Source organism: Oncorhynchus tshawytscha, linkage group LG27 (genome assembly GCF_018296145.1).
Source record: "Oncorhynchus tshawytscha isolate Ot180627B linkage group LG27, Otsh_v2.0, whole genome shotgun sequence".
Classification (NCBI taxonomy): domain Eukaryota; kingdom Metazoa; phylum Chordata; class Actinopteri; order Salmoniformes; family Salmonidae; genus Oncorhynchus; species Oncorhynchus tshawytscha.
Genome location: NC_056455.1, coordinates 10614925 through 10641329, shown reverse-complemented (window position 1 = coordinate 10641329; position 26405 = coordinate 10614925). Strand labels below are relative to the sequence as shown.

At 43.6% G+C, this 26405-nt stretch overlaps 1 protein-coding gene across 5 annotated transcripts in view; it reads left to right on the top strand.

Annotated features, from left to right (window-relative positions):
* LOC112226036 (axin-1) overlaps positions 1-26094 on the top strand; it is a 32735-nt gene extending 6641 nt beyond the window's left edge. The window contains exons 1-10 of one of the 5 annotated variants that reach the window (XM_024390233.2): positions 2053-2266; positions 5420-6379; positions 11607-11753; positions 13247-13343; positions 17168-17305; positions 19617-20173; positions 20319-20474; positions 20619-20870; positions 22962-23111; positions 23369-26094. In XM_024390233.2, the coding sequence (XP_024246001.1) occupies positions 5499-6379; positions 11607-11753; positions 13247-13343; positions 17168-17305; positions 19617-20173; positions 20319-20474; positions 20619-20870; positions 22962-23111; positions 23369-23489 (2499 nt within the window). In that variant the 5' untranslated portion in view covers positions 2053-2266; positions 5420-5498 and the 3' untranslated portion in view covers positions 23490-26094. Of the gene's footprint in view, positions 1-2052; positions 2267-5419; positions 6380-11606; positions 11754-13246; positions 13344-17167; positions 17306-19616; positions 20174-20315; positions 20475-20618; positions 20871-22961; positions 23112-23368 lie in introns of those variants that run through there. The other 4 variants (XM_042307220.1, XM_024390231.2, XM_024390230.2 and 1 more) reach the window with 4 other exon arrangements.
* Positions 26095-26405: the final 311 nt, after the last annotated feature.

The window sequence follows — 26405 nt, the reverse complement described above, 5'->3', positions numbered from 1 at the left end:
TGCCCCACTGTACATTCACATGTACACCTCCAATTGACTCAAATGATGTCAATTAGCCTATCAGAAGCTTCTAAAGCCATGACATTATTTTCTGGAATTTTCAAGTTGTTTAAAGGCACAGTCAACTTAGTGTATGTAAACTTCTGACCCACTGGAATTGTGATACAGTGAGTTATAAGTGAAATAATCTGTATGTAAACAATTGTTGGAAAAATTACTTGTGTCATGCACAACGTATATGTCCTAACCGACTTGCCGAAACTATAGCTTGTTAACAAGAAATTTGTGGAGTGGTTGAAAAACAAGTTTTAATGACTCCAACCTAAGTGTATGTACACTTCCGGCTTCAACTGTTCATTTCCCTCCACGTGGGCCAGCCCACTACCAATTAGAGTTCTAGCCAATGAGCGCTAGCCCCTCGCATTGAGTCACAGCTAGGAAGAGGCCTGCCCAGCATTATCCAATGAGATTGCAGTGCAGGCCCAAATGCTCAGTGGACGAGAGAGAGAGAGAGAGAGAGAGAGAGAGAGAGAGAGAGCAATTACTTTGTTCACATATCTGCACATATGTTGCGTAGTACACAATTTTCAGGGACCACTTTTGGCTATTGAGTGATACTTTCAGAACTACTGGCTAAAAAGTATACGGATAATCTCTTTAATAAAATGTGGATTGAAGCACATACAGTTAGTTATATCTAACCTCAACCAGGTTACAACACTGGGTGTAACTTAGTATACAGCAAAATGTTGTTTACTCTGATCATTTTACACAACACCAGGACCTCCAATTCTTGAAGGGCTGCACATATGCTAGATTTGAGTTGGCTCATTCAGTTCAGGTGTAAACCCCCCCTAAAATATAATGTAGTTGAAAAATATGTACAGTCATTCTCTGTACTTTTTGAATGATCTAATCTAATCAAACAATCAAGACCAGTAATAGCTTTCTGCATTCCAATGGCCTTTGATCTCAGTACAATAAAGCCTTGAGATTACAGACCTGATTGTTTGCAGGTGTGTGCAGCTAGTTTGCAGGTCTAGATCAACACACAACATGTGAATACACAGTCAAAACACACATTGCCCTTGCAAATATACATTCCAGTAATAATACATGTTCATTCTTACTCCCTTTTCTTAAAGGGGGCAAAAGATTCAAATAGCAAGTTGAAAGGCACATGCATGATCTTTTGTCTAAGCATTTCTCTCCTTTGGTTCAGGTGGAGGAATACAATCACAGGCATACCTTTGATCTGTATCTCTTTACAAGCTGTGAGAAGGGAGCTGGAAGAGTTAAAGAGTAACATCATACCACCCTGCATTTCTCTTTGGTAAACTCCGGCAGAGCTGATAGAATTAAATGATAAGATACAATAATTCATTGCCTGTTGTAATGTAGTGGACGTATGGTGATAATAAACCTCTCTCTGGCTCTCTTCTTGTGTGACCTTCAAGGTAGATAAGCTGCACTCCACGTTCATATTCCCCGTGTGTTGATATTGATGTTTCACGGACATTTTCAAAGTGAACTAACCACAGTACAGTGGCAGCAGGCAAACACAATAACTCCATTCTTCATTATTCTGTGCCAGACGTATACATAAAAGAACAGGGGGAAAGGACAACCACATGAAATTATTACATGCCTTTTTGAATCTATATTCTCAAAACAGTTCCTTGGCAACAGTTCTTGTGAAAATATTGTAAATAGCATTTGTATAGAGACAGGTGGTCGACTGTCTCTTATTGCCACATCATCTGCTTTTACATGGGGCATTATCTCTGTAAGAATTTCGCTTATACATTTTTTTCATTTGACCCTTTTCTGCCAAAGGATTTCCAAATAACGGTATAGATGTAACGTTATCATTCTAGGCTTTTGATTTGTTTAGAAGGTTTGATCCGGTTGTCTTCGTAATTATCAATACATGTGATAAAAAAAAATATACATTGTCGCCTGGGTAGAGAAAGCTACAATATAGAATATTTGAAGAGAATGCACATCATCCCTCTCTCTCTAGTTCAGCCCCCCCTTTCCAGTTCTTCTACACCGCGGCAGTATGTTTTTTGAACGCTCGTGGCGCTGTACATCTCCTGAACCACCACACAGACAGGAGTGAGAGACAGCCATGGAGAGCTGGAGAGCGGACTGTTTTCTTTGTTATTTTTAAACTCTTGCTATTCGCATCTATGACACGATTCACAGTGAGCTGTACAAGCAAAAATTCCCGATGCACTCGAAAACGGCAAGTAGGTTTTCACAGGTGAAGTATAGAGCACTTTTTTTCAGCTCATGGTTTGGGATTGCGGTAGCCGGAGATGATATGTGCCATCGCTTTGCTGTGTGTGTGTGTGTGCGCGCTAGTCAATTCCGAGATCGAGTGTTCTATCTCTGCTGCGTCTTTTATCGATTCTGAAAAATGGTGGGGTGTTGGTCGTGAACAACTCTGAACATTCATTACCTAAGATACTTACAGTTTAGTAGGCAAATAGTGTTGCAAAGTTGTGTACCAGTCGGTCGGCTGCGGAAGGGCCTGGCTGTGTGTACGGAGTTTGTTTCTGCCTCCCCTCCCCCATCCGTTCTGCTGCTGTGCTGCTCATACTCAGAGGCCAAGACATGAATGCAATGAATGTGGGGCTCACTTCAAAGCATTAGGGATGGTAGGGAATGGGTGTAGTAATACAGTTATAGTAGCGACAGATTACGCTCTTTGGAAATGTTCGTGCATATTACGAAACTGAAGACCGCAACACAGTATTTGTGAATGTGCGCATGATAATACTTGCACGATCTACGTGTTCACAGTTGTAATCATATCACAGCCTGTTCTTGATAATGTGATCTTGCTATTTTGGTAAATGTGCTACTACGTAGGCTACATTGTGGTTTAATAGAATTCCAGCATCAATATTGTTACTTTTTTTTGTTCCAGTATAACGTCAGCTTCCTACATGTTTGTTACGTTGTTGCTGGAAGGCTATGTTGCTAAGTTAATTGATTCCAACAGTGTTGTTTTGGTATTGTCCACAGTGAAAGTTGTGAATTCATTGCAGGCTTCGTTTTTCATTCTCACCTAAGCTTTCCCCCCTGATTTTTAAATTGAGCCGTTTTAATTAAAGCAGTAAAGAGGGGAACTTAGATTTATGGTTTGATATTGACATGATAAATTGCATATAATGTTGAGGATTGTACAAATCATTCTGAGTAGTTGGCTGAACTAATGCCCAGTGGTCAAAGCAGTTGTCATTAGCTAACGTCCACACCTACAGTGCCAATAAAGATCCAATTCTTATTTACAATGAGACCTCAGGTAGCAGGTGCAGCACATATAACACACACATAGGTTAAACAATATCATAGATACAACAGTCAAAAGTACACACAATGCCCAGCCAGTAATCCAGTCAGTAAGATATTGAGTAATGTGCAGCATTTAATTAAGAGTTAGTGGGAAAACACATGCAGTTATCAGTTAAAATCTCAGACAGTTTGTTTTTAAATGTACCAGTTGGCTCAAAAGAGCATAGTTTGTGTTTTTTTTAAAGCATGGTCCAGTCTCTAGCAGCAGGTAATTGAAAAGCATTTTCACCAAAGATACTGAGTGTCTTGGGGGGGATTGCCAGGTTTATGTAATTGCTGGATCTCAGGTTGGTGTTGGTGGTGCAGAGTCTTAGTAGCGATCTGAGATAAAGGGAGGCCTTGCCGAGGAGGGATTTGTATATGAATGTGAGCCCATGGGTTTTATGTCATACATGTAGGGATGGCCAGTTAATGAATAAGTCACAGTGATGAAGTTGGAATGGGGCACTAGTGACAAAGCTTATGGCAGAGGGGTAAAGTACGTCCAGTTTATTGAGGGTGGACTTTGGGGCCATATTGTAGATGACATTACCATAATCCAGGATGGGAGTATTGTCATTTGGACCATGGTGTGTTTTGCACTGTGTGTGAATTAAGATTTGTTCTGGTAGAGAAAGTCTATTCTGGACTTGACCTTTGCTTGAAGATTATTGATGTGTGTGTGGAATGATAGTGCCAGATACCCAGGTATTTGTATGAGCTGACATTCTAGGTCAATAGGTGTCTAGATAGATGATGACTTTCTAAAGATATTGAGAATCTTGAAATGTAACATTTTAAAGAGAAGTACTACTCCTGCTACTAGAATTGAGCGTATCACATTTTTGTGTATATTCATCATCACTGTCAATGTGAAAAGGAGAAATTGAGGATAGTTAGTGGTTCATTGCACTGTGATGTGTAAAAGACCCTGTCTGTCTACTCCATAGTTCCCGGACAGCCACAGGGGAGGGCCACTTCCTCCAGGTCTCAGCAGGGACTGAAAATATTTGACTCAAGGTCGTCCTCTGATATGATCAGTCGGAGTGCCTGCCTGGCTGCATTCACCACACACAGCAGCCATGGTCACAGTCATGGCAGATTTGGCTCTGCCTGCACCCCACAGTTCCTCTTTTAACCTCCAGAACGCTCTGCCCTTGTCGCTCTATTTCATGCTCAGGGTCGGCTCCTGTAGTACACTGCTCGGATCTGTGTCTGTCATCAGTGGCCTCAAGTGGAGTTTTTGTTCTCTGTGTCCTTCACATGACACATGTCAAACATGCAAGTATTTTCAACAGTGAAGAGGGGTCGATGTGCACATCTGTCTCTACTTACAGGGGGGGAAACAAAATAAGAACCCTGACAGTATTAAAGAATGGAAGGAAGAGGAACCCTACTACTGGGTGTCCATAACCCTTTTCCGTTCAGTTATTTTCAGCCAATCATTTGAAGTCAGAAATACATTCAATATGATTGTCACGAAGCAGTTAGGCTATCTATATCTGAAATAGTGTTCTTTATTTTCGCTACCTCTGCATTTTATAGAATAGATTTCATTCACACTAACATATAGCCTAGCTGCAGTTCAGAAACCCAACAATAAAAATATGTTCTAGAATCTTCTGATGTTAAGGTATTGCTGTGGGGAATCATTATGGAATGTGCTAATCTGTGTGAACATATGACACACAGATCACTTTTTCGTGTGCATCGATTTCTTCAATGCCCTTTGCTTTAGGGGATATTGAATTGTATTTCTTAGTAGTCAAAATATTTTTTCAACCTTTAAATGGGTGCTATCGATGTGAGCAATGAAATCATTTATTTAATCTCTGTTTTGGCAGGATTTCTTTTTGAAATATTAGACTTGTGTGAATTCTAAGCTTAGACATAGATATGCAGTCTGCTTTTATTTTCTCAGTATTGAATGGATTTCCAATTTGTCTCAAATGTTTGTTCTTTTTTACTAAGTTGTCAAAATGAGATAATAAACGTCTGAGTCGTTGCCTGTGAATACGTTTACATTTTATGTGTTTAAAGTTTCCACTCATTATATATTTTTGTATTTTTCTTACAGGAGAAATTCTTTCACGGTGGCATAAGTAGAGGGGTGGATCTGATCGTTCTGCACTGTGGGCTGTACTGGGACGGGGTGTATGGACGCTGTGAACATGAGCGTGGGCGACAAGGTGGGGGGTTGCCTGGTGGATCTGGGGGGCAGCTTCACTGAGGATGCCCCCAGACCCCCGGTCCCTGGGGAGGAGGGAGAGCTGGTGTCCAGCGATGGACGGCCCTACAGCCACGGTTTCTATTCCTTCAAGAACGAGGCCTCCACGGCCACGCCCAGACGACCTGACCTGGACCTGGGCTATGAGCCGGAGGGCAGCGCCTCCCCCACGCCGCCCTACCTTAAGTGGGCAGAGTCCCTGCACTCTCTCCTGGACGACCAGGATGGTATCCACCTGTTCAGGACGTTCCTCAAGCAGGAGGAATGTGCCGACATGTTGGACTTCTGGTTCGCCTGCACTGGCTTCCGGAAGCTCGAGGCCAGTGAGGGCCAGGGCGAGGAGAAGAAGCTGAAACTGGCGAAAGCCATTTATAAAAAGTACATCCTGGACAACAATGGAATAGTCTCGAGACAGATCAAACCAGCCACCAAGAGCTTCATCAAGGACTGTGTGATGAGGCTGCACATTGACCCGGCCATGTTTGACCAGGCTCAGACTGAGATTCAGACTATGATGGAGGAGAACACCTACCCTCTGTTTCTCAAGTCAGATATCTACTTGGAATACACCAGGACTGGGGGGGAGAGCCCTAAGCTCTACAGCGACCAGAGCTCTGTCGCTGGGGGTGGGAAGGTTTTACCAGGGTATTTGCCCACGCTGAACGAGGACGAGGAGTGGAGATGTGACCATGAGTTGGAGGAGCAGCAGGAGAGTGATCCCAGCAACCGGCTCACTCAGAAGCTGCTTCAGGAGACAGCTTCCCAACGCGTCACCAGCACCAAGAGATTCCAGGACAGTCACGAGTACAGGTAAATCCTCTCCCGACATCCTGTCTCTCTCTCCAGTCTCTAACTATCTAGCTTCTCTGTGCAAGTGCTGAATTAGAAATGAACTTGTCCTCCCCCCCTCTGTGCGAGTTGCTGCCTGAAGTTGGAGATGAAAAGTGGCTCTGAGTTTAGCACAGCGGACAGCTTAAGATGAGAGGAATGCAGTGTAGGCAGAGGCCTTTAAGTACCTGTGATGGTGAGGCAGTGGCAGGGGTCGAAGGGAGAGCATTTGCTGGTTGTTAGAAGGTGGAGGCAGCTGCTCTTTGTGTTCCCCACGCAGGTTTCCTGTGAATGGCAGGCTTTTCTAGTGGAAGAAAGGTTCTCTCGGAGAAAAGCTCAACATGATTTCTCTTTTGACTGTGGAAAATGGAGAAGTCTTGTTTAACTGCAGCAGAAAGTCAAAGGAAGTATTCCCTGTCTAAGGAAATGAACCTGGCACAAAAAAAGGAAGCACTCCCCATATTTCTCTTCTGGATGACTAAAATAGGATTGTAAAAGTACAGTCTTGTTTATCTGCCTTCCATTCTTGAATTAATAGTAATATGATGCTTGTGTTATATTTGACAGAAATCTTTGTGTCACAGCCTTCTGTCATTTCATTTGCGCAGAATGGTATTGTGCGACGTGACTGACTACTTAAAACTCTAATCCTCGCCCTGTTGGAACAGAAACAGCGCATCTGGGCTTTTTAGTCCACTATGCAAAGGATTAGGCCTACAAATGTTCCTGCCAAAGTCTGTGAATTAAATATAAAAAAAATTTTTTGAAGACATATTCGCACATCTCTGAATTTGTTCCGTATTTGTCACTAAGCAAAGCTGCTATCATCACCAGTTGTGAGAAGGATATGTGGAGGGATTTTGCGGATTTATTTAGCCTTGCTCTGAAATATGTAAGAACACAGCATTTTTACTTTTCAGATGTGCTTAACGATACTGTATTCACTGTTGGCATTGTCTGGTGCAGAGATTGAAGATTGCAGAATTCAATCCCTAGAAGTTGACCCACTTTTCCATCAACAGTCTTAGACAAACCTTGACATATGCAGAAGATGCAGTAGCACCTTAGTGTGCAGAGGATGTGTTGAAGAGTTGTGGTCGCAGGGCTGAGGGACTTGAAATCAGTCTTTTCAATTAGCCTGACTAAATGGTAACGTTTCCAAGTCTTTGTTCCAGTTTAGGACTAGTGTTGTGATTTTTGAAAATAGTCTACTCAGAAATAGCACATTGTTTAGGCTAAGGAATATTGTTTTGTCTGACTTTAGTCTATTTGGATGCTCCGAACTGAGTTTTTAGTATAGTTACAGTGTATAGGCATATATGTTGCCTTTTCTCATTTACAACGGGCCTATAAATGTGCCAGAATGAAAGACTAGGATATTTTAAAACCACAAACACTCCCCACTCCACCCTACTTCTGATTGTGTATTCTATGGCCCCTGGATATGATTGTCTTTAATTAGTGAGAGCAGTGCATTTTTAAGGTTGTTTTCAAATGACTATTTCATTAGGTCTAGCATTTGGCGGAAATTACAAAAAGATTATATCCTCCATTTTTAAATAGCCTTTTAGCATCACCCTTTGGGTTTTTGTGCAACTACATTTTGCACCAGTCAGATGTCTCTTAATGTGTGAAGACCAGAGACCAGGGAATTAAAAGGGAGAAAAACATTTTTTTTTCTTTCACAGTTGTGTAGTAATGCACAAAAAAAGTGTTGCGTGATATTTTTTACGTTGTTCGCAGACAAGCAGGTGATGGCTTCAGCCAGTCACTGTTCTTGTAGAGCCAAAGCTCTCTGGATATGTTTACATGCTATGAGGAGCATGAATACACATTTTATATGAAACTGTTCATTCTGAAAGACTCGTTCAATTCACACCTGACTCAGGTTCCCCGTGGAACATTTCTCCTGGTGCCCCTCCTCTCTCCAGGTCTCCCTCGGAAAGTAGCTTAGATGGTTCATCTCAATGACAATTTCTGGTTTGAACAGGTTAGATATATAGCCTCCATTCTTATATAACACTATCATCTTCAGAATAATTGTAGAGAGAATGTAATGAGTAACTAAGCTGCTAACAGGTCTGATTCCTTCACCTATGTTGCTGTGTAACCAATCAGTGGTGATCCAGGGGTGGCTGCACTCCAATGTAAAGGGGAGTGACCAAAGGACCAGTAATTATTCTCTAGGTGCAAAGAAATGCGCAAGTCGTTGGAACAACAAAAGGCCCTACATCTAATGCTTTGGCATTGAGCTTCTATCACTGTGCACCAGGAGGACAAGTTAATTTAGTTTTTCAGGACAGGGCTATTCAAAGTTATGGATGATGTTTTGATGGGCTTTCTGAGAGGTACGAGTAACGTTTTGGCGAAACGAAAGCCATCTGGCCTACTCGTCGGTCGTAAGAAACGTGATGAAATGTCATCCATTTACAGCTGTGCACCCACACTGTCATAGCTAAACAGCAGATAAAAATCAACCATGATGAAACCGGTGTTGGTTTGAAAGCATCTCTCTCCTCCTCTCTTTGCTCTCTCTCTGTGATTCTGTGAACATTGACATCATGGCTGCTGCTTCAATCATTAGAAGATTCTAGATCATGGGCTTGAGTGCTGCCTGGGAATAATCATCAGAGGCTTCAGTAATCCGAGAGCTGCTTCCACCCGTGATCCATCCCTTTCCTCCTCTCAGGCTGAACCAGGCTGGGCTTAGAGGCTCATAAACAGATGCCTCACTACCAGTCAGTAGGATGGATGGCTGTGGTTCATGTTCTGGTAGGAGGCTGCCATTTTCCCTGTGGTGCACTGAAGAGAGAACACAGCCAGGTTGTGGAATTGGAAGCCTTGGTTTCTAGGAGGAAGCAGGCTTCCAGGTCAAGGGGAAACCCTGGTAGAAAGGAGGCTTCCTGCTTGGCGCTCGCTCCCCTGCCGTGCACACTCCTTAAAACAGACTGTGGCCTCCTGCAGCTGCCCCTTTTCAGTTGCATTTCCTCTCGCAACGCTCTTTCCTTTAAATGATTCCCACTCAATTTGAAACCTTGGCCATAGAACGTGGTCGTTATCCACAACCACGTTGCACCTCAGCCACAAAATGTACATTTCTATGCATTGACGGCTCGTATTGGTTGGACTTGTTTTTGTTTGATAAATGTAGCATGAGGGATGCCATCATGGTTTGTGTTTTGTTCCTCAAAGCAGTTTTTTAGAGCTTCCAGAGCAAAGATGTGTTCTCCTCAGAGCCTCTGTTTTGAGAAGGGAATCGATTTTTACTACTCAACTGTTGAACAAAAAAAAAAAACATTTGAGAGAGACGTTTTTGACTTCAACGGAAACTCGCCTTTATTGCAAAATTGCTGACTATTCCAAATGAAGTACTTATCTGACCTCTTTCCCTTGTTTTCTTAGTTGTTCACGTTATGACATTTCATGTTTTGTTAGATTTGGCTTGTAAGCTAAAAGCAAAATTCATGCATGTTCGCCATGGGTAATTCAGTAGACTTCCCTTGAAGGGCAGATTATGTAATGGTTTACTGCTCACAGTGCTTTATGGACGGAAAATGCTAAAAGGCCATAAGCATCATTTCATGACTAAAGTGCTTTAGTATTAAACTGTAATCTCTTTTCCAGTGATAAACGCTGATAGGACTTATGGTTGACGGACAGGACAGGGCTCTCTCTGTTCAGGAAGCATGACTGGACACATGTTCTTTGAGAAGATTAGACCTGTATTTATGTCCATGTTATGTGGAATAGGAAGTGAGGCATGTTTCTGTGTTGTTTTTTTTCTCGGGGGAAATTTGACTCCGAGATTGTCGAGGACTTTATTGCTCTTTGCCCGAATAGTTGTACTCCACGTTTCCATCCATAGATTTCATGTGAGTAAAGTCATCCAGTTTAAAAATAAAACAGCTGTGATAGAAACCGGAAGTTTCAGTACAATTTAATAAATGCTGACAGATAAGTTGTTCGTTTGACATGGTGGGATCTCTTTGTTTTGGTCAAATGTTATTATGTGAGAAATGGTGGTGGAAATGCCTTTATGCGCAAATATTGATAGCCACTGTATCGAAGTAAACTTGGAGTCACTCGATCACATGGTGTGTGGTCCCTCCCACCACGACTCAGGAAACCATACAGTTTATTAGGCTACAGATGAAATAAGTTACGGTGAACTTCACAGGGTGGTGAAAGTGCACGGTGATGAGCTTGATGCTCCTTTCCAATAAATGTTTAGGGTCTTATTCTGGTGACATGATGATCGATGCTTGACCCCCATTTGACAAATCCAAAAAATATTCTCGCTCTTATCTGTGATGATATCATTTTTTATTTATTTTTTATTTCACCTTTATTTAACCAGGTAGGCTAGTTGAGAACAAGTTCTCATTTGCAACTGCGACCTGGCCAAGATAAAGCGTAGCAATTCGACGCATACAACAACACAGAGTTACACATGGAATAAACAAAACATAGTCAATAATACAGTAGAACGATTTAGTAAAATGATTTACCACTTTGCAATAGATGTTATTTTTCTTCGTCTAGGCAGAATATGGGCTGACTAATGATAACCAGACAGAAGTAGCCTGGGTTTGGTTTGGTCTCTCGTAAGACTGAGACCTTCAGAGTTCCCAGGGAGGGAGCACGCACTGACCACTTTAGGGATCTTTTTCAGTTTAAAGATGAAGAGAACAGAGGCCTAGCCAGATCTATAATTCATGTGAAGGGAGCAGTTTGAGGAGTGTGTTGAGGGAGGTTGAGTCAACGATGGAGGCTGTGGTGATGCGATGCCTCCAATAAGAATGAAATCAGGATCTCTACTGTACCTACCCTTAGAAACCCTCTGAAGGATATTCATTATGACAATGTGGGTGGTTTGGTGTGAAAGGCATGTATTACTACAGAGATACTACAGTAGTCTTATTTGGAAATGTTTCTTTGTTTTATATCTAAATTAAATTTACATTGTCACTCAGCTTTTATCGGCTCTTGTCCAGAACAACTAACAACGTCCTTCCCTTCTAATGCTATGATAATACAGTGCTGCAATAATCTTTGTAAAATGTACTTGCGTGTGTCTCATGTGAACCTGAATCTATTGTTTAATGGTGCTAATACACTCTGACATCATTGATTGTGTTATATCATGTGCTCTCTATGGTTAATGACTTTGCCTTAATGCTATCTCTCTGAATGTTGGCGTTTCTTCCAGACGCGTGCCGTGGCGGGAGCCTGTCAACCCGTACTATGTCAACTCGGGCTACGCCATGGCCCCTGCCACCAGCGCCAACGACAGCGAGCAGCAGAGCATGTCCAGTGCCAGCGACGTAGACACACTCTCCCTGACCGACAGCAGTGTGTACGTACTCGCACAGCCTCCGCGTCACCTCCCACTCACACGCGTGCACACACACAATCGGTCAAACTGTAATAGTACATACCAGAAGTAAGGGCAGAATGCCTTCGAGATATGAAGTTTAGCTTCCTTGTTCCTTGCTATTCAGCATGAGGACCTTCACAAACCATTTCATGACATGTGAGTGTGTGGGCATAGAAAATAGTGAGTGTTATTTTCAATTTCATCCATGCCCAGTGTATCTGAGCTCTACCTGGGTTGTATTCATTAGGGCACACAGTAGCAAAATGTTTTGCCACAGAAAACAGAATTGAACAAGTTCAGGTAGTCCCTCTTTTTGAGTATGTTTTCTTCCGTTTGGTGCCAAATGAATAGGACCCTAGTCTGACTAGCACCTCCTGCTGCACCCAGACTGGTGCCATTTCCCCCTGTCTGTTTGTCACTGGGTGCAGCAACACATCTCTCTCTGCTCCTCTCCTCAGAGAACAGCCATCTGTTCATTACCCACACGAGTGAAAGCTGCTAAATGTCATTACTTATGCTAATTATAGAGCTATGAACTGGGAGGTATGACAGGGCCACAGTATGTCATCTGAAGGCATTGACTTGTTACCCTTTAAATCAAGTTTCCTGGAATTCTGAGGAAATGGTGGAGAATTGGCGGTGAAAGGTTGAGTAGATTTTGACGGGCTCTCATAATTGTGTAAAATGAGTCGGTACACAATGAATGAAAATATAATGTTATAACGTTATAACGTCTACGTCTTATATGACATACCCACATTGCTTGACAATGGTTTGTTTCAAGATGGGTAAATGTATAAACAGTGCCTTTGGAGGATCCCATGTTGGACACAAGCTGTTATTTAGCGCAGCAATCCTCTTTCTTCCGCCTTAGCGGGAAGCAGCATGTTTCCTTTAGAGTAAATCGAGCTAGGATGTGTCGGCAGAGGGAAGCAGCATGTTTCCTTTAGAGTAAATCGAGCTAGGATGTGTCGGCAGAGGGAAGCCAGAGAAGAGAGAAGGCAGGAACGGTGCTGTAAGTTCAGAGATGGCACAGGGGAACGCATGTTTAAAGAAACATCAAAGGCTGCTCAGCAGGACAAAAACATGTGTCTGAAGCAGGATAGATTAGAGGCCATTATCAGCTGTTTGTTCCACAGCTCCTGGCGCAGACGAGTCAAACCCATCAGGGCCACTGAGACTTGGGATAAAACAATTCCTAGTGTTGGTGTCAGCGACCGCACCATTCTCTGCTTGTTCACTACTGTGTAGGGCCACAGAGGAAACCCTCGGGGTTTAGATACTCTGGTATTTACCGAAACCTAAATCCAGAAATCTCAACCCACTCAATTTACCATGAACTCCCAAAATGTTGTCCTTCTCTTAGGATGATTGAGCTACTGTTTAGAAAGGTTACTTTGAAGCTGCATTTACATATGAGTTTTCTCGTTTTGAATATGTTTGTAAAATTGTCCTTTTGGTTTTTGTTCCAGAGATGGGGTTCCACCATACAAATATCGTAAACAGCATCGACGAGAGATGCATGAAAGTGCCAAAGCAAATGGGCGTGTGCCACTACCTCATATTCCTGTAAGTTAACCTTGGTTTAGCTGCACACACACACACACACACACCCCTACACAAACAAGTATACACACACACCTGCAAGAACCCCACTCGCTCATCAAAGACTGCTGACATGGCTGTTATCTGGTATTCTAGAAACATCCGTCTTTCTCAAATGTTCCTATCTCTCCACCTTCCTGCATTTGTAAGATGCCTGACTGCATCTCTCTCTGGGCCTGTGTAGGGTGTGTGAATAGCTCATACTGGGGTTTGTGCTTTCTAAACTGTGCCTGGTACTCTCCCCAGCCCTCAGCTGTCTGTCTGTGTTGAAGCCCATCAGACAGCAGTGTTTCTCCTCTGTGGCAGTCCCGCCTCCCTGCATGCCTCTGCAGCTCCCTACAGGAGAACTGCCATCCTAATTGGGCCTCGGAGTCAAGAGTCCTGCTTAACAAGACTCTCTCCCTCACATTAGGATGCATTTATGTTTTTGTGTAGAATATATTATTTTTTTCATTGACTTCTGTTTTTCGGTACACAGAATACAAAATAATAAAGAAACTAACTCTATGCATAGCAGAAAAATGGAAACGCTGGCTGCCTTGTCCTTGATTGTTCTGTTTTTGTCTAATGGATTAGTCCCAGACACATACTGCAGTGGTAATGGAGAGACGTACAGTGCATTTGGAAAGTATTCAGGCCCCTGGATTTTTTCCCCCCACATTTTGTTGCGTTACAGGCATATTCTAAAATGGATTAAATGAAAAATAATCCTCATCAATCTACTAAATAATGACATTTTTGCAAATGTATTAAAAATCAAAAACAGAAATACTTTATTTACGTAAGTATTCAGATCCTTTGCTATGGGACTCAAAATGTAGCTCAGGTACATCCTGTTTCCATTGATCATCCTTGAGATGATTCTACAACTTGATTGGAGTCCACCTGTGGTAAATTCAATTGATTGGATATGATTTGGAAAGGCACACACCTGTCTATATAAGGTCCCACAGTTGACAGTGCATGTCAAAGCAAAAATCAAGCCATGAGGTCGAATGAATTGTTTGTAGAGCTCCGAGACAGGATTGTGTCGTGGCACAAATCTGGGGGAAGGGTACCAAAAAAATGGCGGCAGCATTGAAGGTCCCCAAGAGCACAGTGGCTTCCATCATTCTTAAATGGAAGAAGTTTGGAACCACCAATACTCTTCCGAGAGCTGGACAAACTGAGCAATTGGGGGTGAAGGGACTTGGTCAGGGAGGTGACCAAGAACCCGATGGCCACTCTGACAGAGCTCTAGAGTTCCTCTGTGGAGATGGGAGAACCTTCCAAAGGAACAACCATCTCTGCAGCACTCCACCAATCAGGCCTTATGGTAGAAAGACCAGACGGAACCACTCCTCAGTAAAAGGCATATGACAGCCCGCTTGGAGTTTGCCAAAAGGCACCTAAAGGACACTCAGATGATGAGAAACGAGATTCTTTGGTCTGATGAAACCAAGATTGAACTCTGTGTCCTGAATGCCAAGTGTCACGTCTGGTGAAGCATGGTGGTGGCAGCATCATGCTGTGGGGACGTTTTTCAGCGGCAGGGACTGGGAGACTAGTCAGGATCAAGGGAAAGATGAACGGAGCAAAGTACAGAGAGATCTTTGATGAAAACCTGCTCAGGACCTCAGACTTGGGCGAAAGTTCACCTTCAGACAGGACAACGACCCTAAGCACACAGCCAAGACAATGCTGGAGTGGCTTTGGTACAAGTCTCTGAATGTCCTTGAGTGGCCCAGCCAGAGCCCAGAATGGACCTGATTGAACATCTGGAGAGACCTGAAACCTGAAAATAGCTGTGCAGTGACACTCCCCATTCAACCTGACAGAGCTTGAGAGGATCTGCAGAGAAGAATGGGAGAAACTCCCCAAATACAGGTTTGCCAAGCTTGTAGCGTCATACCCAATAAGAATCGAGGCTGTAATCACTGCCGAAGGTGCTTCAACAAAGTACTGAGTAAAGGGTCTGAATACTTATGTAAATGTCATATTTCAGGTTTTTAAAATTTTGTGTTTATCAATTAAACAAAAAATCTAAACCTGTTTTGCTTTGTCATTATAGGGTATTGTGAGTAGATTGATGAGGAAAATAAAAAACATGTATTACATTTTAGAATAACCCTGAAACGAAACAAAATGTGGAGAAAGCCAAGGGGTCTGAATACTTTCTGAATGCACTGCATACACTGAGTATTCAAAACATTAGAAACACCTGCTCTTTCCATGACAGAGAATGACCAGGTGACTCCAGGTAAAAGCAATCAACCCTTGTTGATGTCATTGTTAAATCCACTTCAATCAGTGTAAATGAAGGTGACGATAGGTTATGTGGATCGTGTATGTGTGCCATTTCAGAGGGTGACTGGACAAGGTATTGCCTTTGAACAGGATACGGTAGTAGGTGCCAGGCGCACCGGTTTGTGTCAAGAACTCTAACCCTGCTGGGTCTTTAATGCTCAACAGTTTCCTTTGTGTATCAAGAATGGTCCTCCACCCAAAGGACATCCAGCCAACTTGACACAACTGTGGGAAGTATTGGGGTTAACATGGGCCAGCATCCCTGTGGATCTCTTTGACACCTTGTAGTCCATGCCCTGATGAGTTGAGGCTGTTCTGAGGGCAAAAGGGGGTAAAACTCAATATTAGGACGGTGTTCCTAATGTTTGGTACACTCCGTGTACATTCTTCGCTAATAGAGGGTAATAGCCAAAGTAGTGAAGTAATTTCTACAGCCAGGTCTTCTAACAGCCATAAAGCTACTCTGGGCTGTTTGTGTGTAAAACTTTGTCTGTGTTGGGTAATCTGAATCCAACTGAAAACGAATTCAAAGAGAAAATAGCAGTCAGAGCTGGAGAAGTCTCCGGCTTTGTAATCAGCATGTGGACATATCTTGTGTGCTTTGGTGGGGCCCTGAGTAAAACGGCCCTCTACAATATTTAGGCTATCCCCAGAATGTACTTTAATCTCTCTTTGCTCGATTACTACAAGAATGCACCTTACAGGCTTGAGTTGTGTTGGGAATACCAGCTAAGAGCTGCATATTCCCAGCATCTTCCTTTTGATAGAAAATGTACGTCACTTTGCTGCCTGTAAGTAAACATGCAATGATAGGGATTATTTTGAACGGACAATCACCTTTTAGAGATTAATTCTGGTCTGTGGTGTACCGGTGAGTTTTCACTGTCTTTTTCCAGACGTGGCCTGTAGCTCAGATGCTGTTAACCTTTTATTTAACTAGGCAAGTGGGGCACGGTATCACGGCGGGTCGATCTGGAGATTGATTTCGGTGTTTTTTTTTTTAATGGCTATTATAAAGTCACTGACCAACAAAGTTGTTTATGGCTGATATTTGACTATCTTATACATTTTCTCTAACTTTGGAAGTACCCTATGTTGAAACTTTTTATTATTGAGAAGAATGCCTGCGCCTTACAGCATACATTATGCAGAGCAGCCTATATCAGACTATTCAAAGTCTTAAACCATGTCAAATCAGACCTTGTAGGTACTACATTAGCTACTAAGCAACAGTCTTCTTGACTTTGGTTTGAGGTTATTGTTTTGGCACCTTCATTTCCATTACAGGTCCCCTGTTAGCTTTTCCCTGATAAACTGTCGACGTGTTTGATAAGCCTTTCCTCCTGTTTCATTTTCTCCCTTTTTGTTCCATCAACCGAAGTGAACAGCATAGTGACCACAGGTTTTTACCTTTCAGGAGAAAATGGTAACATTGTTATCAGCGAACAGACTACTGGTACAATTTGAAATGAACTGGAAAATGGTGTGTTCCCCTCTGTTAGCGCACAAACCGGATACCAAAGGACATTCACGTGGAGCCGGAGAAGTTTGCGGCGGATCTGATCAGCCGGCTGGAGGGAGTGCTGAGGGAGAGGGAGGCCCAGGAGAAACTGGAGGAGCGGCTGAAGAGAGTCCGATTGGTATGTTGTTGTCCACAGAAGTACCACCGTGCTTGTTGGTGTGATCCCCCTCCCTGGTGGGGCGCTATACCACTCGATACCATCATCCTCTTAACAACCTCTTACTATGTTCTCTACGGCTGGTCGCCGTTTGTCTGGCTGTCTGTCAGAAGGTACACTGTAATATCTCTGTTTGAAAGGACCGGGTTGATTCATTAAAAGGAAACGGACATTATTCCATTGTGAATCATTTCTAAAAGTGTAGCTCTGGCCTATCAGGGATCCATCCCCACTGTATCTTGGATCCCTTTGTCTCTGGCATCAGATGGAACACTCGCAGACAGCCTGAGCCACTTGTGAGCCTGGCGCACTGTAATGACTTTGTTTGAAGTCCATTGGACCGTGAAGAAATGCCTGCGCTCACCGCAAATGGAATCTCTTTCGGTACACAGAGCCAGGTCTTAAGTCTCAAGGCAGATATTTTATGTCGTTTGGCCCCTCCGTAAGAGGAACCGCCATCGTGGAACAGTAGGTTTCTCTTTATTAAGAGCTGGTGGCAGACAGGGGAATGACAAATAGTGACTCTAACTGATATTCTTACCTTAATCAAAGATAAGCTAGTCCCCCCCCCCAATTCCTCTCCTCTGCTCTCTTACCTGGTTTTCATCCACAGACTTACACCCTGATTTCACTGAATGTGGCCTCAATCCAATGTTGATTGATGGAGAGGTCACATCCGGTCTAGGCATACTCCCTCAGTAGTGTCTGAAAGGAACGGGTCAATACTGCAGGATAGCCTGTGGTATTATGGTGCTGTTGACTGATTAAACCATTTGTCTTTATCTCGCCTCTAAATAATACAGAACCTTTAGGATCAATGCATTGGTGCCACTGAGAGATCAATAACTTAATAGGTGTTTTTCGCTTTTCTTTTCAAAGCTCTGAATATTGGCCCACCTAATGTATAATTTACATGTTCAATAGCAGCAGTACGTTCCTCTTCCCTGAGGTGAGAGTGAGTGAGAGAGACTCGGTACATCACATTCATTAGTAGATGCCTTTTAGCAGGATGGGCTCAGCAGGTCTGGATCTGGCCTCATTTTGGCACGAACGGGGTAACTGAGAGTGCAGAGCAATGGCCTGCATAGCTGCTCTGAGCCAGGCCAATATCTGCATGCGCCAGTCAGACCCTCGTCAAAAAGTCCTTCGCTCCCGCCCAGGATTCCTCTACCTGGAGTGAGCATCAAAGCCTCCACCACATAAATTGCCCACTGTTATTTGCCAATGATTCCCATGTTGAAATGCCATCAAAGGTGTGTGGGAAGGGTGAGGAGCCAATGGGGGCTGATGTGTTTTAGTTAGGGGAGTGGAAGACCGGGTCAACACATCCTTAGTAATTCAGTTAGTTACAGAGACAGACCTGGTGAAATAAGGGCACAATGGTATGTACTGCTGCTACATGTCATACTGTTAGTTACTATGGCTGTACGTGTCATACTGTTAGTTACTATGGCTGTACGTGCCATAACGTTAGTTGCTATGGCTGTTCGTGCCATAACGTTAGTTGCTATGGCTGTTCGTGCCATACTGTTAGTTGCTATGGCTGTATGTGCCATACTGTTAGTTACTATGGCTGTTCGTGCCATACTGTTAGTTACTATGGCTGTACGTTTCATACTGTTAGTTACTATGGCTGTACGTGTCATACTGTTAGTTACTATGGCTGTATGTGCCATACTGTTAGTTACTATGGCTGTATATGCCATACTGTTAGTTGCTATGGCTGTTCGTGCCATACTGTTAGTTACTATGGCTGTATGTGCCATACTGTTAGTTACTATGGCTGTACGTGCCATACTGTTAGTTACTATGGCTGTTTGTGCCTTTTGTCTAGAAACTAGAACATAGCAGTGTTGTAGCTTGAAATACATAGAGCTATTTAATTGTAGTAAAGATTATGCTGGCAGGCGTGATGTAGAGTGAAATAGCTTTGCACCACAGAGGAAGAACATTCCCTCTGCAGCAGAGCCGTGATAATGCCACGGCACGTGTTAACACATGGTCTTGTGGAAGTGTGCCATCTGCTGGTGTGACTGATTGGAACAAATAGCCTTTTGAAATGACTTTAGCAGTTGTTCTTTCGCAATGTGGTAAGTTGGGGCTCCATTTATTTTCTTGGGAAATGACGGGACACTGAAGCTCATACATGTGGGCAGGGTATGTTTGGATATTATATACTGATATAATCTCTGATATGTCAACTTGTGGTATTGCTGTTGAGTTGGGTAGTAACCATTTTCAGTATATTTAATCATCTTTTTCTTTCTGGAAGGAGGAAGAGGGTGAGGATGCAGACATCTCCACATCCACCTCGTTCTCCAGTCACAGACTGCCCCCTGGTGCCCACCCACAGCACTACAACAACCCCCGCTACTCTGACATCGGCTACAATGGCCTGGCGCTGCGGCTTGACGCCCACGAGGAGAACCCCGAGAGCATCCTGGACGACCACGTCCAGCGAGTCATGAAGACCCCCGGCTGCCAGTCCCCGGGCACCGGCCGCCACTCCCCCAAGTCCCGCTCACCCGACGGCTTCCCTGCAGGTGGCAAGGTGCCCGGACCTGGGATGCCACTGCCCACAGGCCCAGGCAAACACCCAGCTCGGCTGGGGCCCAAAGGGGAGGCTGCCAGCCACCAATACCACCACAAACACGTGCACCACATCCACCACCCAGCCGGAGGGAAGCCCAAAGAGCAGGTGGAGGCTGACGCAGCCACGAGGGTCAATGGTAACTTCCACTGGGGGATGGAGCAGCACAACTATGGGTACAAATCTCGCAACTATGCTGACGGCATGGGCCCCAGCCCGATGGATCCTATGGGCTACAGGTACACACAGAAGCACACAGCCTCTTCATGTCTCTTTTGAATGAGGTTTTTAGATCTTCCATGTCTCTGTTTAAAAAAATATATATATATTTAACACTTGCCGTTTTAACGTTGTTGCCCTTTTATCATACAATTTTCGTAGTAGCAAAGGTAGCACGCTATCGAAGCGGCCATTTAAGAAAGCTGAGGAGGTGCGGACCTTTGAGGTGCCCGTGCCTCCGGAGGACGTGGAGAGGAACCAGAAGATCCTCCAGTGGATGATGGAGGGAGAGGCGGTCCGTAACAAGAAGAGCCCCTACGGGTGAGTTCCGGCTTTATGGGTCTTTCCCACGTAGGGAATCGGTAACGTACAACCACAGAGATGCAAGTCATTTGAATGAACTCGGATCTGTATTATGGTGGTATGTGTACATTTGGGTCAAACAATGACAAGGATGTCTCCCAGGAGCACCACAGGGTCCAAGAAGACCCCGTCGAGCCACGAGGTGTCGCGGCCCAGCTCTGTGGAGCGTCCCGGGGCAGTGCATCCGTGGGTCAGCGCCCAGCTGCGGAACAATGTGCAGCCCTCACACCCCTTCATCCAGGACCCCACCATGCCCCCCAACCCGGCCCCCAATCCCCTCACCCAGCTGGAGGAGGCTAGGAGGAGACTGGAGGAGGAGAAGAAGAAGACGGGGACCTTACAGACCAAACAGAGGTGAGTCGGCATTACCTGGGGAGGAAGGGAGATGTTTCTGTCACAGTCTGGTTCTTCAGGTCATGTCTAGCCAACCGTTGTATTGTTGTAGTGATTGTGGCAGCCATGTGACTGAATCACCAAACTCATCCTTTTGGTAATACAGGAAAAAAAGAGTAACGTTGTTATCGAAAATTAATGTTTCTGCTGAAACAGCAAATGTTTGGGTGAGCTAAAGCATGACAGGGTCACAGACTTCTAAATAATTAAATATTTTTCACTTTTTTTCCTTCACTTTTCTCATTGATCAAACCCCCTTTTGAGTAGCATGATGCACTGATCAACCTTGTTTTACATTTTCATTGCACATCTGTGCATGACCACTGGTGTGTGTATCCTGGTTGGTGTGGCCCTGTGGCTGGTCCGTGTCTAACTCCCAGGGTTGTTGGGTCCTCCAGGTATGTGATGGAAGTGATCCAGCGGGGGCGCGCTGCCGCCAGGCCCGCCCTGTTCCCGCCGCTCGGCGTTGTGCCTGCAGTCTCTGACACGGAGCTGTCCGAGTACGTCCAGTCTGGTTTACCCCAGTAGCCCTTAACACCCACCCCATTGGTCACAGCAGCACCCAAACCCCCATCCCATTGGTCACAGCAGCACCCAAACCCCCATCCCATTGGTCACAGCAGCACCCCACCTCACCACCTCCCATGTCTATCACCAGCAGCATCCAGACCCGACTGCTCTGTATCTGCACAGCCAAACAGAGGCCTGTCTGTATGACTGGACTCCATAGAGATTAATTGAGGCATATATGTTTGATTACTGGCATTAATACTTGTATCCCCATAATCTAGTTGTAGTTTCCTGTACAATAACATCTGTGTGTAGTTTAGTTTTTTTTGTCAATTATAAATTCATATTTGATCTGATTATTTGCTTATGTATGGGTGGGGATTAGAACAATCAGTCTCACCTCTTCAGCCATTTCTTAGTGAGACGGTGGGATGGCAGTTAGTGAGACGGTGGATGGCACTGAGAATGATCATACCTCTAGCTTCACACTGGTAAGCAGAGGGGATGAGAGGGATTAGAATGATATTAAGTGGAGAGAGATGGGGAAGATAGAACTGGGGAACAGGGAGGGAGGTAGTAGGAGGCAGCAGCTAGGGAGAGGTGTACTGTAAGCTGCGTGGGGTGAGAACGCAGAGCTTTTGATGTTCTCTGTGTGAAGCTGCAGTCTGTTTGATGTCCCGTGGCTTCTTCCTCCGATGGACAGTTTAGTGATGTAGGGGGACAGGATAGCTGCAGTGAGGACCAGATGAAAGCCCGGCTATCCTGGCATAGCCCCTGGGTCTCTACCACCCCATCCTATCACTGGGCCTCCACCACCTCACTCCACACCATCAAACCCAACAACAGGCTCGTGGGCATGCAGTTGGAACACTACTTACTGTAGTAGCCTGCTCCCTGCTGGTAGCATTTAGGCATAACACGTCTTCATCACAATCTCATTTAAACTCAGCATTTCCTTGCTGGAACAACATTACCTCCAAGAACTCTGATTGATAAATTAATACTTTCCCTGGACAAGGTCCTTAGGGCAATATTACCTGTACCAGAAGTGCTCAATTTGATAGCATTTTAGAGGAAATCAATGCTGTAAAGTCACACATTGTGGATCATGAAGTATTCAAATCATGAAACTGATTCTTTGAATTTGTTTGTCAAACATATTTTGCATTTATTGGTTGTCTCCTTTTTGGCAGACCTCTGGAAATCAAACTAAGGGCCCCACTAGGGGTCCCCGGCCCCCTGGTTGATTATGCTTCACCACCTAAACAGTCTGCATTTCAACTCTGGTGGCTGTCACAGCCAAAACATGTATAAGTTGTAAAGGGGGAGTATGAGTGACTTGAAATCTTGTTTTCCTACATCAGATTCTGACTGAGAGGAAATTCTACCTCGATGTCAGAATTATTGCCCCCCCCCCACTCGTACTCTGTCAAATGATCAGAGCTTGGAGTTCTGCTGAGGTCTTTGAAACATCTCATTCGAAAGATGAAAGGAAGCCTTGACTTGACACATTTATTGAACCTCTTACTTGTTTGTTTGCAGACATAAAGTGACGAAGAAGCCCGCGTGTGAGAACATTACGGTGGCCTACTACTTCTGTGGGGAGCCAATCCCGTACAGGACTTCGGTCAAAGGTCGCATGGTCATGCTGGGCCAGTTCAAAGAGCTGCTGACTAAGAAAGGAAGCTACAGGTGAGGTCACTACTCTACCTGGTGAGGCACAGGAAACTAGATTTACAGGATGATGTTATGTAACATTTTAGTATATTAAACTCTGAAGTCCTTGAAATTGAATATCACGTTTTTGTTGTGTTTATGGTAATGTGGAAAATTATGAACCACATTCCAAAGTCCATTTTTCATCTTATGTAAATTTTGTGCATAATAAATCAAGCTTTTTCAATGCACTTGAACTAACAACCAACTGTTCTCTATCCAACCGACTCTAGGTATTTTTTCAAGAAGGTAAGCAATGACTTTGGGGTGGTGTTCGAAGAGGTACGCGAAGATGATGCTGTCCTGCCCATCTTTGAGGAGAAGATCATTGGGAAAGTGGAAAAGATTGATTGATTGACATGGAGGTGGAGAGGAAGGAGACGTTCACAAAGTCGGCCTGCGATGGAGCTATCGACGGATGAGCTGTTCACTTGAGAGAGATGGAGAGAAAGTGTTTGACTAGAGGGAGGATTGGCCGGGGAAGAAAAGGTACGGAGTAAGTCGCTACAGGAGGGAATGGATGAAGGGAGGAGGAAATGAGAAGAGGGCATAGTGATCACTGTGGGAGACACTCATGACTCCAAGGCTTTCATATCTGCTCAGTGCCACTGCATTGTGCAGGCAGAGTAGGAAAGCATTGGACAAAAAAAAGCAGACATTCTCTCCTTCAGTGTCTTTCTGAGTGTAATGTAATGTAGCATTGTACAATTTGACAAGAAAAAAAATGCTATGAATCTGCTTACTAAAGCAGCATATTATTTTTGATATGACGTATCAGAAGGTATCCTTTCTAATGTAACCAAGCGTGTCATTTTTCTGTGTTCGTACCAGATGTGTACAGATTGTCTGTTTAAAACATAACGATAAAGTTTTATATTATCTATTTAAATATTTTAAAAAGCGGTCGTTTTAATCCTATTAAAGCAGTGGCGCTGTTCCAATTCGACGAGATCCAAGTGTTTTGACAGGGCTGTTTTTCAAGTATTGTTGGAACTATTATACAGCCCCATGTTCTACCAAGTGCTTTTTACAGGAGCACTCAACCTTGCCAGTCCTCTAAAGTTAAGTGGCATTGAGTTCTCATGCCGCACTTATCACTGTATTATGCATTAGTGTCAATGGAGCAAAATGAAAAGGAATGCCTTCTTGAGGTTGCCCTCATGTTTTGTGTTTTTCAATTAGGAAGGGACTCCCCAGCAGTAGCTCGATCTGTGTACAATGTACTGTACTCTGAGGTCTCTTCCCCATAGTGTACGTGTGTGTGTGTGTGTGTGTGTGTGTGTGTGTATGCACATTAAATACATTATTATACCCATACCTGCAGACACCTGCCAACTTAAATTGATCCCCACTATGTTCGGTCACTTTTAGATTTTGCTACAGTTAGGTCTTAATTGTAGCAGATCAGTGCAGAAAAGAACATCTTTGATCAGAGATAATCACAACCAGTTGTGTACATGCTACTGACAGTTCAGATCTAGATTCTATTTACAGTCTAGAGCTTTTGTTAGGCATTTAAGACCAGAGTCCATAGTAGAAGTCTCCTGAAGGTTCATACACGGGTGTCTGTGTAGAGAAAGGGTCTGTGTGCGGAGGTTTGTCTCAATAGAGCATTGATCATCTAATGTGTGTTCACATGCATTCAAAAAGGCTCCTGACCCCATGGTTTCACTCTGGACAACGAAAGGACATCATATATGTTTACCTAGTTGATATATCACAAATACAGCTGAATAATGACTTGTAGCCTTTCATAGCTCTATAGAGCTAAATTTGGTGCCTGGCAGAAATTGTCTCTAGAAATAACTTTAGTATGAAGTGATCTACTTTTTTTGATAGGTCACAATACACCAAAGAGAACAGTAGAAGTTGATATGTTTGTCATCCCCTTTTCTCTTCTTTATTTACCCTCATTCACATGGGTACTCTTTGATTATTCTCCAAATCCCTGTGTTGAAGTGGAATTTTCTTGTACAATTTTCTAGGGCAGGGCTCTCCAACCCTGTTCCTGGAGAGCTACCCTCCATGTAGGTTTCCACTCCAACCCCAGCTGTAACTAACCTGATTCAGCTCATCAATCAGTTGCGCTAGATTAGTGTTGGAGGGAACCTGCAGGACAGTAGGTGTCCAGGAACAGGGTTGGAGAGCCCTGTTCCAGGGCGTTGTGCTGGGGTCAGTGCAAGGTGGAATGTGCTAACCTTTGTTTGATTAGGATGGTAAGGACCTTTTTCATCAGAGTGCTGTATTGCTGGGTGTTGTTCTCTTATCAACACCACGTATAAGAGGACGATCTCCTTTTCTGAGATGCTGTTTTTGTATTTATTTAGATGGATATTTTTAAAGAATCTGTATGAAGTTAACATACGTAGTGGACAACCCTCTATTGCTCCTGTTTAAAGATTTGAATAACCATACTTTATGTTTTCATAACGAGAGGCATTTACTCCATGATCTTTGACAATATTGGTACTCGACCATCATCTGTCACACTACAATGTAGAATTTGGCTCTCTGTTATGATTATCATTAGATTATTAGATGTTCACTGTTTGTATGTATTTCCAATGGAGGGCAGTGATTCTTACTGTGAAAGCCCCAAAGTGAACTTTCCCCCCACTTATGGTCATTGAAATGTATATAACAACCATCACAGAGTGCCTTTTATTGCCATCCTCTCATGACATCCGCTGTGTGATTCTCAAGTGTTACCAGGGCCTTGCTTTATATTTTTATTTCGCGTCTTACAAACCATGTTCTGTTAAAGTGTTTCCTATGTCACATCTCACTTTGGATAAAAATGTTCTATGTAAATATGTAAAAATTGTACATGTCATCAACCAGCAATTCACTTAGGAGATATTCATTACCCCGGACCTGTTTCTTAGTGCTGAGTTGTGCGGTTATCATTTAAAGGTACTTGAACAATAAATATATGTAATAAACCTGAACTTCTCCATTACCTGTAGTCATTAAAATGTGTTAACTGTTTATTACTGATTTTTAACTATGAACTAACAACACTTTATGAAATACTTAATGTCCTACTAAAGTGTACTTTACTATAATGTGTCGCCCACAAAGTAGATTTAGCAATAAATAAAAAATCTGCAGGGTTTGACTGGCACAGCTTCAACTGAAGGTGGCAGTCTTGATCCGCTGACGTTGTGAGCGTTGCTTGAAGTGGGCTGGTTCTCACCCGTACTGGTAGCTGCACTTCTCAAGTGTTCTGCTGCTTGACTACTGGGAACCTCTTATAGAATATTGGCTCTA